This window comes from Tetrao urogallus (assembly GCF_951394365.1).
Source record: "Tetrao urogallus genome assembly, chromosome: 4".
Classification (NCBI taxonomy): Eukaryota; Metazoa; Chordata; class Aves; order Galliformes; family Phasianidae; genus Tetrao; species Tetrao urogallus.
In genome coordinates, this window is record NC_136817.1 from 62,272,750 (window position 1) to 62,288,272 (window position 15,523).

General features: G+C 40.6%; 1 protein-coding gene across 1 annotated transcript in view; it reads right to left on the minus strand.

Annotated features, from left to right (window-relative positions):
- Nucleotides 1–15,139, minus strand: part of GRK4 (G protein-coupled receptor kinase 4) — a gene marked incomplete at both ends in the record, with an annotated part of 29,988 nt that extends 14,849 nt beyond the window's left edge. The window contains 4 exons of the mRNA XM_079534531.1: nt 413–490; nt 4,255–4,367; nt 4,960–5,046; nt 15,088–15,139. Of these exons, the coding sequence (XP_079390657.1) occupies nt 413–490; nt 4,255–4,367; nt 4,960–5,046; nt 15,088–15,139 (330 nt within the window). The remainder of the gene's footprint in view (nt 1–412; nt 491–4,254; nt 4,368–4,959; nt 5,047–15,087) is intronic.
- Nucleotides 15,140–15,523: the final 384 nt, after the last annotated feature.

Below are 15,523 nucleotides of genomic sequence, written 5' to 3' on the forward strand. Positions count from 1 at the left end.
AAAATTGCAGTAATCCAACAATCATTGAAAAATAAAATGAAAATTCTAAGAATTTCAAAAATTCCTAATTCCCATGTCCTTAAACTAAAAACCTCTAGCTAGGTTGCTAATAAGCCTTTTTCAGATGCTGAATAAGTTTGCTGTATGTTTAAAAAATACATACTTACTTAACAGCAGTATTTTAATTTGGAAATACGTGAGTAAATCCTAATGGCAATAATTGTAAAAGCAGACACTGGTAAAGGTTTCAACACAAGCTGGTAAGTTTCACAATTTCAGAAAGCCAAAAATTGGACTAATGAAAATTAGAAGTCAATTTAGTAACAAACAAAGCAACTACTTCGGTGTGCAGCTTGTCAGAAGTCTCCGGCACATTCACACGTATCTGATGCACATCTCACACTGCACTGACCCCGTTAGTGAAGTAGGTCTCCAAGACTTTCAGGCCGCAGTCTATGCGCTTTTCATCTGAAGATACCTCATATTCTGCCTATGGGAATAGAATAACATTATGTTTAGTTTCTTTCACATTATGCTAGCTAAATTTTAATCACAAATAAGAAAAGCTACCAGTGTAATGGGAAATAAAGGATCCCATTAAATTTATTCCATAGGAACTACTTTTAGAAAGAAAATATTAAACATACTAGTACTGAAAATCTACAAGGACTGGCAACTACAAGTAATTCTAAGGAATAATCTAGAAGCAGACATCAGAAGTTACAACATGTAAAGATAACACAAAATCTGGGGAAAGATTAATTGAAACGTAACAATCTCAAACAGCAACCTGTGTTAGCTTGGTGGGCTGATCCAACTCAAAGCTTATTTCAGATCTCTAAATGTGAAAGCATGCACATAAGAGCAAAGAAAATACAGCAGGCATCCAGAATGGAGGACTGCATCACACATAACCACCGTTTATTATGACACTCATTAAAAATCAACAGCCATTAAAAGCCTCAGAGTAAGTTCCAAGTGATTGACCTAATCAGTGGAAAAAAGAATCACAGAATCATAGAATCACCAAGGTTGGAAAAGACCTAAAAGATCATCCAGTCCAACTGTTCACCTATTCCCAATAGCTCCCACTAAACCATGTCCCTCAACACAACATCCAGCCTTTCCTTGAACACCCCCAGGGTCGGTGACTCCACCACCTCCCTTGGCAGTCCATTCCAATGCCTGACCACCCTTTCTGAAAAGTAATACTTCCTAATGTCCAGCCTGAATCTCCCCTGCCGTAGCTTGAAACCATTCCCTCTGGTCCTATCACTAATGACACGAGAATGGATGTGAGGGCGATCTGGCTGCGACATCTATCACCCCATTGATCGCCAGGGTTGATTCAGCTGATCTGGCTGGCTAGGCGGGTGTCCCCTTCCTCCCTCATTGCTCCATGTGTGTCCCTCCCGAAGCTGTGCGCTCGGTCCAAGAGGACGACCTTCCCCGATAGAGACAGTACCGTTCATCGGTCAAGGGTATACAGTAGCTGCGCTCCCCTGCTAGAACCTCCAAACAAGCTCAAGAAGCCATATACCTTTTTAAAGCATCCATGAAGTGACAGTTAAAGAAAAAAATAAAACACCATACTGGAAATAACAGAATCCTTCAACTTCATTTCTGCAATCAGCTAACCCACACTGACTCACTATAAAGCTATCAACATCATCTTCTGATGACACATTATGGTATCAGCCAATCCATCACATTTCAATCCAAAACAACTGCAAGCCAATGGTTTTGCTACTTGAATTCCAGAACATTCAAGTCTAATGGTAAGGAATTCTTCTTCAACTACCAAACAAGCTTAACTTTTCTGACCTGCTACCCAACCACAGCACTTTCCACTTTTAACATTTTCAGTTATGCTAATACTGTTGAAATACTGTTTTAAACTTGATATTGTAATTTAAAAGGAAGTTTAAGAGACTTGTCAGCTAACCTCTGTTACTCACACAGCTTGAGAGGGAAGTCTGAGTTGCTATTCCATTCTTATTCATACTTGAGTAACCCTGTCCCCAGCTAGTGAAATGAGTCATTTAATGATTGGATAGCTAATTCTGCTTTTGAATTTGTTGGTTTTATTCAAGGATTTCACAACCCTTCTTTCTGGGAAGCCACAAGCTTACTCCAGACTTCAAGGTCACACCTTCCCAAGAATTAAAGCTTACCAAGCTTAGTACTCAGAGCACGCAGACAAAGTACCACTTTAATCTTGTCATTTTGGCCTCCTAAATTTAACATGCACCTGAAATCATATGGCTTTATACAAGAGAATGGAGATTAAAAGTCCAGAAAATAAAATCAGGCTATTCGGATCATCCAGAAGGGGTAGCAGGCACTACATCTCACTTTCTTGACCGAGAGAGCAGGCTAGCTTTCAGATGATGAGACTCAGAGTAGAGGTTATCTTAGCTCTTCCGAGACTTCTCTTTTCAATGATTCCCAAGTGTTCTTCTTCACAATGATTTGTCAAATGGAAGTTTGAAAAAGGAAAAGCAAATCACAAAGTCATCCCTTACATCAGATTATCTCAGCCATGTCAGACTTTGTTACATTCACAAAAGCATTACAATCCACAGGCACATTAAAACTACTCAAACTATTAAATTAGTGTAAAACGAAATTACTTCTTTGAAACAATTCCACCTGAAAAAATGGCATCTGCTAAGCAAGGACAATGATGCCTCACAGACATCACATTTTTTTCCCTTTTATACTGTTTAAGATTCTATTACACCTTACATAAGCAACCTGTAGGGATGAAAAGTACATACAGAAGTTGTAACAATAACATTACATCCACATTTGTCAGCGCTCTCTCCACTGCGTGCTGCCCATCAATGGCTTCTGTTTATGTACACCTAACAATACTTAGCTCCACTGTTCTGGACTTCCATTTATTTCATTCTATGTATACCGGTGACAAATTGGTCTCTGGAATTTGGTGCTAGAAAATGCTGCTAAGAGTCACAAAATGATGGCGAAATGTACCGGGAATACAGGCCTCATTGCACAAAGATTCATTGACCAGAGGAAAACAGTTACTACTGTCAGTCATCACGCAGAATGAAAATAAGATGTTTTTTATTTTACTAGAATAAATATTATTTGGGATTCTATAAAAGAAAATGGATACCAAATGACCACAAATAGAAGGCAATTCTACTTCTCATTTCATACCAAAAGTTTCTTTAAGCTGACCAAGTGTGAAGGAAAAAGGGAGATATGCAGAAGTGGGGGCATGGCAATAACCTCGTGTGCTTCCTTACACCCTGCATCTTTCAGGATCATCTCACATTCTCAGAGTGTAAATTGTTGTGTGTGTAAGCAGCAGTACTTCCCTACTTCTATCTTCAATCATCTGGTCCCTGAACATAAATTAGAACAAAAATGAGTGGGAAAGTTGTTATTTTGACAGCAACCTCAATTTCGTATTGTATTTCACAGACCTTGGTTTAATTATGAGGGAAATGCACAGAATAAATGCTCTGATCTGCTATACACTCTTCTCCTAAGGACAGTTGTATACACACATACTCTACACACTGTGTTCTCCTCCCCCATGTGGATGCAGTGTGAGGTTGTGTTTTGTTTTTTACCAAACATGGCTGTGGGCACACTTCCTCTTTCCCCTCACTCTTTACAGTTAGATACCAAAATGCAGACGGATCAAGCCAAAGCACTTCCTTTTCCCTTGCTCTCTAGAATTTGATTTCCCTCCTTCCACAGTTCCCTAGATACTCACCTCCGTATATTTTTACAATTAGCAATGTCTGACCAGTCTTGGGCTTCCATGGCAGTAGCAACATTTTCAAGTCTGCATAAGTTACACTTATTGTAAACACACCCTTTCAGGTTCAAGAAGACAACAGCATGATCCCATCATGCCTATACTTCTGACCATGCCAGAACTGCAGAGATTTTAGAGCAAACAATTTCCTCTCTGCTGGGTCACTTTTCCCAGGTGCCTCTCCTTTCTTGAGCATCACCAGACTACTTTCTGGTGGTGCAGACTGACAAACAGAAGACCTTGATGGTGTATAAACATCAGATAGATAATACTGATATGTGTCTTACCAACAGCGTTTTGGCCACAAATCCAAAACATACGATCTAAAGCTACTACAAAAATAAATCAATTCTATCTCAGCCAAAATTCATACAAAAATTCAAACTTTATGTCAAAAAAAAAAAAAACCCAAACCGCCACCAAACTTTTTTATTTATGTCTAAGTTCTCACTGCTTACCACTGCATCCAGAAATTCAATGCATCTTTTCAAGTCTGGTCTGGAATCACAGAACTGCCTGAAGAGAAGTCTTCCTATCGGCTGCTTGTCACAAAGCTGGTTATAATCTTTTTCTGAGAAAAAGATGAGAAATAAATGTTTATCTTTTCCCATAGCAAGATCTTACTCCCATAACAATGACAGCAACGAAAAGAGTTGCAATTATTCCCCAAATACTTAAACATTCTTCCAAGCACGTTTGTCTATTATAGACTATTCACATTTAGAAATAACAAAAATCGAATGCTTCGCTGAAGTTTCATTCAGGACAAGGTCAGAAATAGAGAATGCTCTGAAACAGCAATGCCAAAGCAAACAAGATTACTGCAAAGAAGGAACATAGAATAAAAACAGAACAGATTAGAAAATTACTACAAGACTAAGACAAAAGAAAGAAGATATTTACACGTCATTCAGACTACAATAAGGATTTCCTTTTTTAGCTCATGGTTTTGTGAATTTATCTTCCACGAGCAGTTTCTTTTAAGAAATACAGAGCTATGATACAGCTTGTATCTTTTCATAAATGCTCATTTACAACTGTGGCAGGTTTCTTTTTTTTTGGTATTTCTTTTCTAATCTACATTGAAAGCAAGACAGCAGTCTCCCATTTAACAGCAGCATACTCCTACCTTTCCTTCTCACACTGCTCTACAGGACACTCACCAATTGAGCATCTAATACCTTCACATTGACTAACAGGCGGCAACTTCAGCATCTCCCTCCATTTTTTACTACGTCCACTCCGTTTGCCTAGAAGAAAAAAATGCAAAAATCAGTGTAAAACAAGACTTCAGAGTATGTTTCAATTCTAGACAGCATAACATCAGGTCATGATCTGTCCAACTGCTTTCTTGTCTGAAAAGAAACCTCATCTTCGAGGATATCCAAGCCAGTAACAAACTTGACATAGAGGAACTTTTATCTAAGTACTAGAAGTACAGGGTTTTTTTGTTCTTTTTGGTTTTTTTGCAACAGAAAGATTTTGCATTTTAACTGTGCACATGACGAAACTTCGCAAAGAAAAAGTGAATACAAATTTTGAGAATTGCAAATATCAGTAAAGTCAGAAACAAACAAAAAAATGTGGGAGTTATGTCTCAACCTTGGTGAAGAAAAGAAATCCTTACAGTCATGGAATAAAATAAATATGTTTTAAAATACATTCTTAGATAAACAAGTTGCACTTTTTTGAGAACAGTGAAGGTAATAATAGTAATAGATCATTAGTGAAGACATGATAGCAGACAAAACTTAACTGCTGTAGTATCCAGACCTCTTCAATGCTTCAGGTTTCAGTACCAGTTTTAAACTGATTTTAAAAATCTACAGTATTTTTCCAATTAGGAAGCTAATGCATTATGGAGAACCATTTTCTGTGTTCAAATTGAAATTTTACACATCACTTTGACCTGAAAAGGCCAAAAGCATTTGGAGAAGATAAGCACACTTCTCAAAACAGCAGCACGCACACAGGAACAGAAAAATTTCTCATTGCAAAACATTTCAACGGAAGACAAATTTTTGTGCTGCAGAATATTCTAAGAGATTCTGTTAAACGATACGGCCAGATGCATTTCCACATGACAGAATAGCAGCAAAAACACCAACTCACTTTCTAACTGCACCAAAGCAATACATACTGTTAACCACAATGGGAGAGAGAGGAAGGGAGTTACCCTGTGTAACCTGAATAGAAACCAGGCAGCAAACAGTACTGGTAAGTCTAAATCGTTAGAAAGGAACTAATACCTTCAGAATAATAAAACAGATAAAAGAGCCCTCTAGTATACATCTTAGTTCCACCAGTGCTGTCACAGCAGCTCAAAAAGTTGCAGTTCACTGGACCTTAGTTCATAGCAAAACACACTTGATCTGTGCTGAGACTGCTGGTCATTTTGTTGCTGCTGCAACACGACATCCTCAATTCCAAAATCAACAGATAAGGAATTAGAAACACAAAACCTTAAAAGCTGGCTTGTAGAGATTCTCTGAACTGATACTTACTGCCTAAAAACCTCTCATTTCCTAACATTTCCGCACTCTCATTTCCTAACGTTGCTTTGCAAGTCCTTCACCTTCTGAAATACTTTAGAACACAGATACATCTGTGTGTATTTTTGCAGTACCAGAAGGAAAGTTGAAGTTGTGATATTACCAGCATCATTAAAGCAAACACCTATCATTTCAACAAAGTATTTTTGATGGTCAAGAAAAATAGTTTATTATGCTTGGAAAAAAAACAAAAAACAAACAAACAAACAAAAAAAACCCCCAACAATTCAGAGCAAAGGTGCACTTCTAACAGAACTGAACACAGACAAAAATCGAGGAATACCAAACTCTGACAGCCTGTACACATACACCAAACAGAAAAGGACAGGGTATAAATCGATACAGGAGCATGAAAAAAACATTATTCTGAAGCATTAACCTGATTTCTAACCACACCACTAACCATGCCCAGATTATTCCAACAATGCCCAAATCATGCTAACACAGACTCATTTGTGCATGACACAGCATGGTGGGTATAGAACCAAGAAAGATAAATTGACCTAAATTCATAGCACTTGGAAAAAAATAAAACCAAACTGTGATGCATGCGTAGTCAAAACCAAACCAAGATATACATGTAAGTCATTTTCTGAAGCATGACTAATGAAAAATAGTACTAAAAGAAGAATTTGTGCATTATACTTCAAATCCAACACACAAAAGATTGCTTGCTATGTGTCACCACAAATATTTGGCAAGCTGGTCACTACATGACCTTTATGAACTTCATTCTGCAGGAGACCATACACTCTAGTACAGTTTTTACCATCTTCTAGAATTCAGTGGGTAGGGACTGTTTGTAAGGGCATGAAGCGACAGAACAAGGGGAAATGGCTTTACACTGGAAAAGGATAGATTTAGACTAGATATAAGAATGAAATTCTTTACTGTGAGGGTGGTGAGACACTGGAAGAGGTTGCACAGAGAGGCTGTGGATGCCCCTTCTTTGGGAGAATTCAAGGCCAGGCTGGATGGAGCTGTGAGCAACTTGGTCTAGAGGGAGGCATCCCTGCCTACAGCAAGGGTTGGAGCTAGATGTACTTAAAGGTCCCTTCCCAACCAAACTGTTCTGTGATTCAATAAAGAGAACTTTATTAATGATACATCAGAATCAAATAAATAAATGTTTTCTCTCTGCTCTGCACTGACCTTAAGATTTAAAGGGAATAAGAAGGAAAAGTCTTTACCACTCAGTAATTTAAAGAAGGTGCTCAGATGCATGTGTCGCCCACAGATAAGATCGCCTCTTCTGGTAAATGCTACCCAGTAAGTCAATTTAGTTGTCATATTATTCCCCAATTAAAAAAAAAAAAAAGAAAAGAAAAAGAAAACAAAACCACTTTCCCGTTCCTGAGGTAATTTAAAACAAGTGTCAAGTCAAGTCAAGTAACAGTTGTGGTTTTTAAGAGTGTCTTCACACAGAGCTTCTATTTGGAACCTCATTCTAGACGAAAGACCAACTGCTCGCTTCGCAACACAGCAGCAAGAAAGCCATTAGATCAGCCTGCTTTATGGTTAACCCACGTGTTTCAGATGAATTACCACTCTTTCTCTTTCAGATGCAAGCTGCACCGTTCTGGCCAGCAATTACAGCGACTCATCTTTTATAAAAAGAAGGGTGGATGCAGCAACACAATGAGGAAACTTTACATTTGTATTTTCACATACATAAGTAATAACTTGTTTTCTCCTACGCTACTTACTTGTTAGAGCTAGAATTTCAGCATTCACTTCTTCACATGTTTTTGCCTCTTAAAAAAGTACATGATAAATTCAGTTAGTTATATGAAAATTAATTTGCTTTCAGTTTTTCAACTTTTTTTTTTTTTTTTTAAATCTTCAAAGTAACAGCTGAAAAACACATAAGCTGGTTGGCTTATTCAGCAGTAAAAGCACAAATAATTGCCAAAAAAGAACCTGCTGCAGCAAAACAAAGTAATCTGGTGTGGAAATACATTTAGACAATTAAGAATGTTCTTCAAGTCATTGGATAGACTTGCCACAGTGATCTTCTTTACAGACAAGGTTTGCACTGAGGCTTCCATTTCACTGAGCACAACGCGCACTGAACATCATTAGCCAGTCTTCCTTGAGACAGAGATAGAAAACTTGAATTCTGTCCTACAGAACAAAGATCATGAGAAGAATTGTCCTGTCTTTGGCTAATCAAAGCACACAGACTGTATGTGATAAGATTCAGCAGCTCATTGCCACTGACATTCTACCACTGAGCTGCTCTGCAGCCACCCAGCTTCAGCTTCCCAGCCTGCAAAGGACAAGCAAAGCATCGCTTTGGTTGAGAAGCACACAGCACACCAGGGGTGTGATTGCTACAACACCATTCTTGCAAAACTCATTCCACAAACCAGATTGTCAGATACTGGCTAAGAAATTCCTGCTGGGTCACACCCAGATGAACTCTGAGAGCACACAACTGCATCAAGGACCCACAGCGAGCCCTTAGCTCTATAAATCATTTAAGCAGTTCAATGGAAAATGAAAAAAAAAAAAACCAACCCTGATGTGGAAGTTCTACATCAGCTACAGCAAGATGTGTGAGAATAACCCAGGTACATACTGATCCTTATAATAAGCCTGTCCCACAGCAAGATGCAGGCAAGTTTCCTACAAGACTTTAAATTGCTGTGAACTCAAGCCCCCTCCTACACACAGCTGCATCTTCCTCCAAACAGTTTATCAAAGGATTGAAGCCTTTCACTAAAGAATCAAAATACTCAAGCTCAATGAAGGCCTTATGCTACCAAGTTGTTTGTAAACACTGCATGTTAATCAATCCACTGGATGGCATGCCTTTACTGTGCAAAATTCACCTTGAAGGCACAGAACACCACAGAACCAACACCTCAGGTCCTCAGATCAGAATGGTAAACACTAAAAGCATAAAAGACTGCTGCTGACTCAGGCTAGGAGGCAAGTTCACACACATCACTTCACTGAAATGCTTGCAGCTCCAGAGGCAGCCCACACAGCCCCGCTTTGCAGGGTACCCACACCTCCATGGAGTAGGTCCTTTGTCAAGGGACTGAGGGCTCAGCAAATACAAGCCAGTCTGCTGCTTAACAACCAGGTTTATCGAAGTGGCATCTTCTAGTAAGCTTAAGAAAGAAAAAAAAAAAAGGTTTTCTGCAGAAGTACAATACATGTATCTGGCTGGCTCTTACTTCAGCAAGTATACTTGAATCCTCCAGCTAAAAACTCAGGTTTCAGGGCAAGGAAGGCACCGAACTCTTCAGCATTATAAAGGCCAAGGCACCTCTGACCACCAACAGAAGGAAAAAAACTGAAGTAGATCAATACATAAACACCTAAAAGATACCCACAGATTGTTACAACATTTAAAAAAATATTCCTCACACATCTGTATTCAAATGCCTTGAGATGGATTCCAGAGAGGTAAGCCTTCTGTGCTCTTGCACAACTGACTGCCGGAGCAGTAACACTGTGAGCAGCTACAATCACACGTATCAAGCTGCAAAAATATGCATCTAGATTGTATGTAACATCAGTTGGTGCTTCCAAGGCTAGAACCATTTGAAATGGTTCTTCTCATAAGCCCTGTATACAATTCCAGCAATCACATGCATGTTATGGAATGCCAGTGCATACATGTTGAACAGTCTCTACCTTTCTTCAACAATGATCTATTAAAGTCTTGTACCAACTCAAATAAATGCAACTAAGCTGAGCTGGAATTTATCCATTTAACCCTGCAGTCAAACAACATAGTAACAAGTCTATAACAATTATTGTAGAATGGTTTGGGTTGGAAGGGACCTTTAAGATCATCTAGTAATTCAGTGAACAGTTTGCTAGGGAAAAAAACAACAATAACAATAGTAAGAAGACTCCAATTTTACAGAGCACTCTTGATGAACAAGGAAGGGTTCTTTATCACAACAGTACGCACTGATCTCAGGACTGCATTAAAAGGGAAAGAATCAAAACTCCTTTCAGCAGACTGCGAATCCTCTAGTTACTACTGCTACATGTGAAACAACCCAAGCAGCAGTGCGTATCAAGAGACCTCTCATGTTATGTTTATTTAGTAAATGTAATTATTTAGATTCCAATATGCCCACATGCATTCTTCGCACAGTTCGTTTAATAAAGGACAAAAAGGCAGACATTGTGCATAATTCTGTACAAACACAGGAAGACATGTTTCCTGCCACAATGAGTTTACAGCAATTTAAAACACAATGCAATAAGGGAGTGCAATAGAATGCAAGAGGCAAATAAGGGAAGAACAGACAGGAATAACAGCAACTGCAAAAACTCACAGCACTCGCGTTAAGATCTGCATTTGCTACTAGTGAATGGACTTTGAAGAGTGAAATCCTGGTATGAGCACACCTCTGTTCCCCACTTGCCCACAGTCCTTGAATAACCGTACATTTTAGATAGTCAAGCTGCAGTGAACAAAGTAATCTACTTAGAATTTTATTCCAAGTTTCAAGTATCTACACTACAGGACATCTGCCTGTGTGTCATCAGTACTATATGAATTAATATCTTTTACTGCAAGCATAAGTAAGAATTACTTCGCTTGCAGAATTATTTCAGGTTTTTTTTTTTTTTAAACCTAGACAGACCAAACACACAATTTGAGTGGACTGCTTATTTCTTCTGCAGAGCTAAATCAATACATTTCAATCCAAAAACAAGACTCCTCAAGATCAGCTTTAACTGCGACTACACTGTTACTGAAAGGTTCCTGAAAGGTTCCTGCTACTTCCATCTTGGAGCTGCACCCAATGATTACCAGTGGGCAGGAACTTGCTAATGCTTGGAAAATTCCTTTTGAAGAAAACCAATAATAATAATAAAACAAACCCACCATAAGAATCTCTGCATCCTAGATTAGCTTTCAGCTATCTACAAACCACTTGACCCCATTCTGCCATCACAGGCTTGAACCAATACAACCAAGAGCTTCTGATTGAGGTACAATCTTAATCTGCTTTAACTAAACATGACATATAGGATATAACACACCCAACAGCAGGTTCAGCTCACATTTGCATACCGCTCTGACCAGGCCGCTAGAAATGTACTTTCAAGTGGATGCAAATGGATCAGGTACATTTGAAACGTACTCTTGGCATGGATCCCCACCTGAAGTAAGCTGCCACTGACTTCAAAGGAACTAGGGATCTACCCTCCAGAAGTATCTTTGGAGATGAGCTCTTCAGGCAATGAAAAAGGAAGGCTCTTAAACTGCTTAAAATATGGATTTCTTTCAAAACATTACACCGCATGAGGGATGCTGAAGTGGGTGTGGGGCTACAGATCTACTCAGAAGATTTACTGGGAATGACTGAAATGGTTGTGAAAAATAAGAACTACCAGTATAAAGAGAAAAGTGAATATGAAATAAGAAAAATGCTTTTTTTCACTGAACGTTTCTCTCAGAATAACCTGGAGTCTATTTATTATTTGGACACTTTCTTGTATAAAATTCTGGGATAAATTCTGTAGCATCTTTTCAAATAATTTCAAAACCGTTTCTGCTAGAGGAAAAAGGAATGCATTAATTCCTCTGCTCTAACACAAAATTCAGATGTATGTTGCTATATGTTATTTATTTAACACACAAAAATCTGTGTACAGAAATAACAAAAGGAGAATTACTATCTCACAACTCATACATCACTGTCACATAACTGTTTTCTGTATCTCAGCTCCTGCACAACAGTGCTCCTAAGATCAACTTCAGCTTTGCTTTTTTTTAATCTCTTGGTTTTTTTTTTGTTTTTTTTTGTTTTTTTTTTTAATTGACTCACTTGTGCTCTTCTACCACAGGATTCATCTTTAGAAGTACTTCTCTCTTTTTCTTTCTCTCATACAGATTTCCCACAAAAATCAAGATGAGGACCAGGAGCTGGATTAGCACAGAAGCTCTCTTATCTTAAGAAAGTGGGCCAGGGAATCCCAGAACACCTCACACTCAGCTTTCACCTGGAGGCAAATCCCACTGCAGGCAGCACAGTCAGCACAAGCAGGTCAGCTGGAAGAAAGAGGAGGGAAAAGGGAACTCCCACTATGGCTCCTGACTCCTCAATCTTTCATCCATAAAGCACCATGGGGCTCTGTGTTATCACCAAGTCTGGTAGTAGAGACGTACTATGAGCTACCTTTAACACTTGCGTGCATAGCTGGCATTTGATTATTTACAAAGTCATTAAAAGCAGGTAAGTAATCCTCACGGCTTTCCTTCTTCTCATAAAGAAGTATTGTAGTTGCTACAGATACATTATAAGTCATTATTGGAAAATTACAGGCTTATATTAAAACAATTGATTTTAAAATAGAAAAAACATACAAACAAACCTCTTAGAGAATAGCAACAAGCAAACAACATTCATGTGGGGAAGTACAAGCACCTAAACTAGAGAAGAGATTTGGGACCACAACAGGGAATGTCAGGTCTGGTGTAAGTGCTTGGTTATGATTTGTTTAGATGTGGCACTATTTACCAGGCAATACAGAACTGTCATTAAGCCTCACCAGATGATAAGTGCCAAACACACTTAATTCAGGTTCCGTATTTGCAAAAGGAAGAGAATAGACCTATAGGGCTGAAAGACTCAGTAAAATGCTTTCAAGGGTACAGTTTTCCCTACTTACTTCATTATGAAGGAATATTAAGTTAGACCATAAAGCCTAAATTAATTCTTTCAGCATGCCCCAGTAACTATAAAATAAGAGCACAGTGCTTTCTATCTTATCACTTTTGTTTATACAACTGAAACACAGGTAAACACTCTTATCAGGTCTTCCACATGCTGAGGAATTGGGAAAAGGATTTACTGATATGCATCAAGCCTACACGTGGAAATCAGTAAAGCTGTTATTTTACCTACTTCCATGAGAAACAGTAATTCTGTATTTTTCTACTCTCTCTCACCTCCCCATACACTTTACAGTAAGATATTATGGAGGTGGTAAGGAAGACAATCCAAAGTCTGCTTTTCTGCCCTACTTGTAAGGCCCTGTTAGCAAAGAATGTATTTTACTGAAATAAACTACTTCACCTTTGCAAATTCCTTCCTTCAGAGCATGTCACACTAGAGCTGGGACAGGGACTTTTTGTGAATGGTCCTGACAGGAGCAAAACAGCCATTCTCAGCCTAGCTGGAGCACAACAGACAGAAGATAATTTCATTTCAGGGAGCATTCTGAAGAAATGTGATATATAAAGCACCCCAAGTAGATGGGCACAGACCTGGACATGTAAGAGAGCTTCAGCCAGTCAGTCAATGGAGTTTGGGAGCTTCAAAGCCAGAAATAATATTCTTGAGAACATTTACACAAAAGGCCAATTGGAGGCACACAACTATTTTAAAAGTTTCACACCAGGTAGAACCGATCCTCACATCAGCTGCTGTCAGAGTTTCATTTACTTCATTGAAATATCTTGTTTGGTCAGTTCTACCACTGTAATTTACTTTAAACATAGTGAAACCTTAACTAAAGTGGCAACCTGACATTAAGCAGCCACTTAAAAGCAGCTCCAGATTACCACTCCGCTCTTTGTGGTGAGGCTTTGGGCACAGTAAAGCTTGGAGCCAGATTCCACTTTCCCTTCGTTTCTCAGATCCCTTCAATGCAAACTCCAAAGCCAGGCAGCACCACCACAGACATGTACTGTCAGTGGAACCAGCCAAAACATGCCCTCGAGTCTGAGGTGGTCTTTTCAGCAAAGGTTGGGAAATAGCCCAAAACTGCGATCGCTGTTCTGGTTTTTAAACCCCACTTCAAAGCCAAAAAGTTGATTTTCCTCTCCTGCTGCTTAAGGCAAATTTAACTGGATACACACATGGCGTAAGTGCCAAACCCATTTAGAGTTGGAGTAACTTGCAAAACATACAGGGGGAAGATTCTGTTGTTCTTACTCACTTTAAACAGCTCAACTGAACTAATGGGACTTCGCAATGCAATTAAGAAAAATAGGATCCAATCCAAAAAGAATATGCACGTTTCATAGCTGGAAAACAGACTCCACACCAAGCACAGAAGTTATCTGGAGAGTCTTCTGAGTGGCCATTTAATGGACAGTTTTTTATGTGAAAAAGCAGTTGTACAATCATACTCCGGGACTTTTTTTTTTTTCTACAGCCAAGAGCTAAATGAAGTCTTGTATCTATCAGAAGTGTTTGCTAGCAGAGAGAAGCCTTCAAGAAGGGTGCTGTGTGGAAGAGCCTGTCAGCATTAACCCAACGGAAAACAACACACCTAACGTTACATTAATGCAAAACACAACAGCGTTCACCACAGAGAAGAACTTACACAAGATAAAGCGTGAGGCTCTTCCAGAGAAACCCCAGCCCGCTTTTACGCACATACACATCCATAAGTAAACCGAGAGCTACAGATGAACGACCCGAATACATCCGGAGAGACCCTCCTGTGGAGCAGGAGCCCGAAAGGCGGAGGGAAAGGTTGCTCCGGGGCCGCCGCTCGGCCCGGCAGCCCGGTGCAGGTGCCCAAGGGCAGCGCTGCGAGGCCGGCTCCCGCCCCACCCGCGGGGGTCCCCGCCGCCCGCAGCCTTCCCTCGCTCCTTCCCCACCCTCTCCCCCTCCTCCATCACTTCCTCTCCCCGCCGGCCCCTCTTCCCCTCACCTCAGCCCCTCTTCCTCTCCCCGGACGTCCCGCCGCAGCCCTCGCCTCGCCCTCCGCCTCCTCCTCCTCCTCCCCCCCTCCGCTCTCACTCACCCTCCCGGGCTTTCAGCAGCACCGTGTTGGCCACGATGTTCTCGATTTCCATGGTCGGGGGCTCCTTCCCCTCAGGGCAGCCGGAGTGGAGGCCGCCCCTGCTGCCTCCTTCGCCCCCTCCTCCAGCCCCGCCACCGCCGCGACGCCAAGCCGCCGCTCATCCGGCCCCGCGGGACCTCAGCGCCGCGCTCGCCTCTTCCCCATCACCCGCCGCTCGCTCCGGCACCGGCCTCCCCCCTCCCCGAGGGCGGAGGCAAGGAGCAGGCAGCGCCCGCCCCGACCATTGCTCAAGCGCCCGCCTCAGCCGGCTCCGCCCCGCCGCCGTCCCCGCCCCTCTCCCCTTAGAACTGCAACTCCCAGAAGGCATCGCAAGACAGAACTCGCCCTCTCCCAGGCGCGCGCTGCGCTCTGCATGCCGGGATACGTAGTGAGTGAC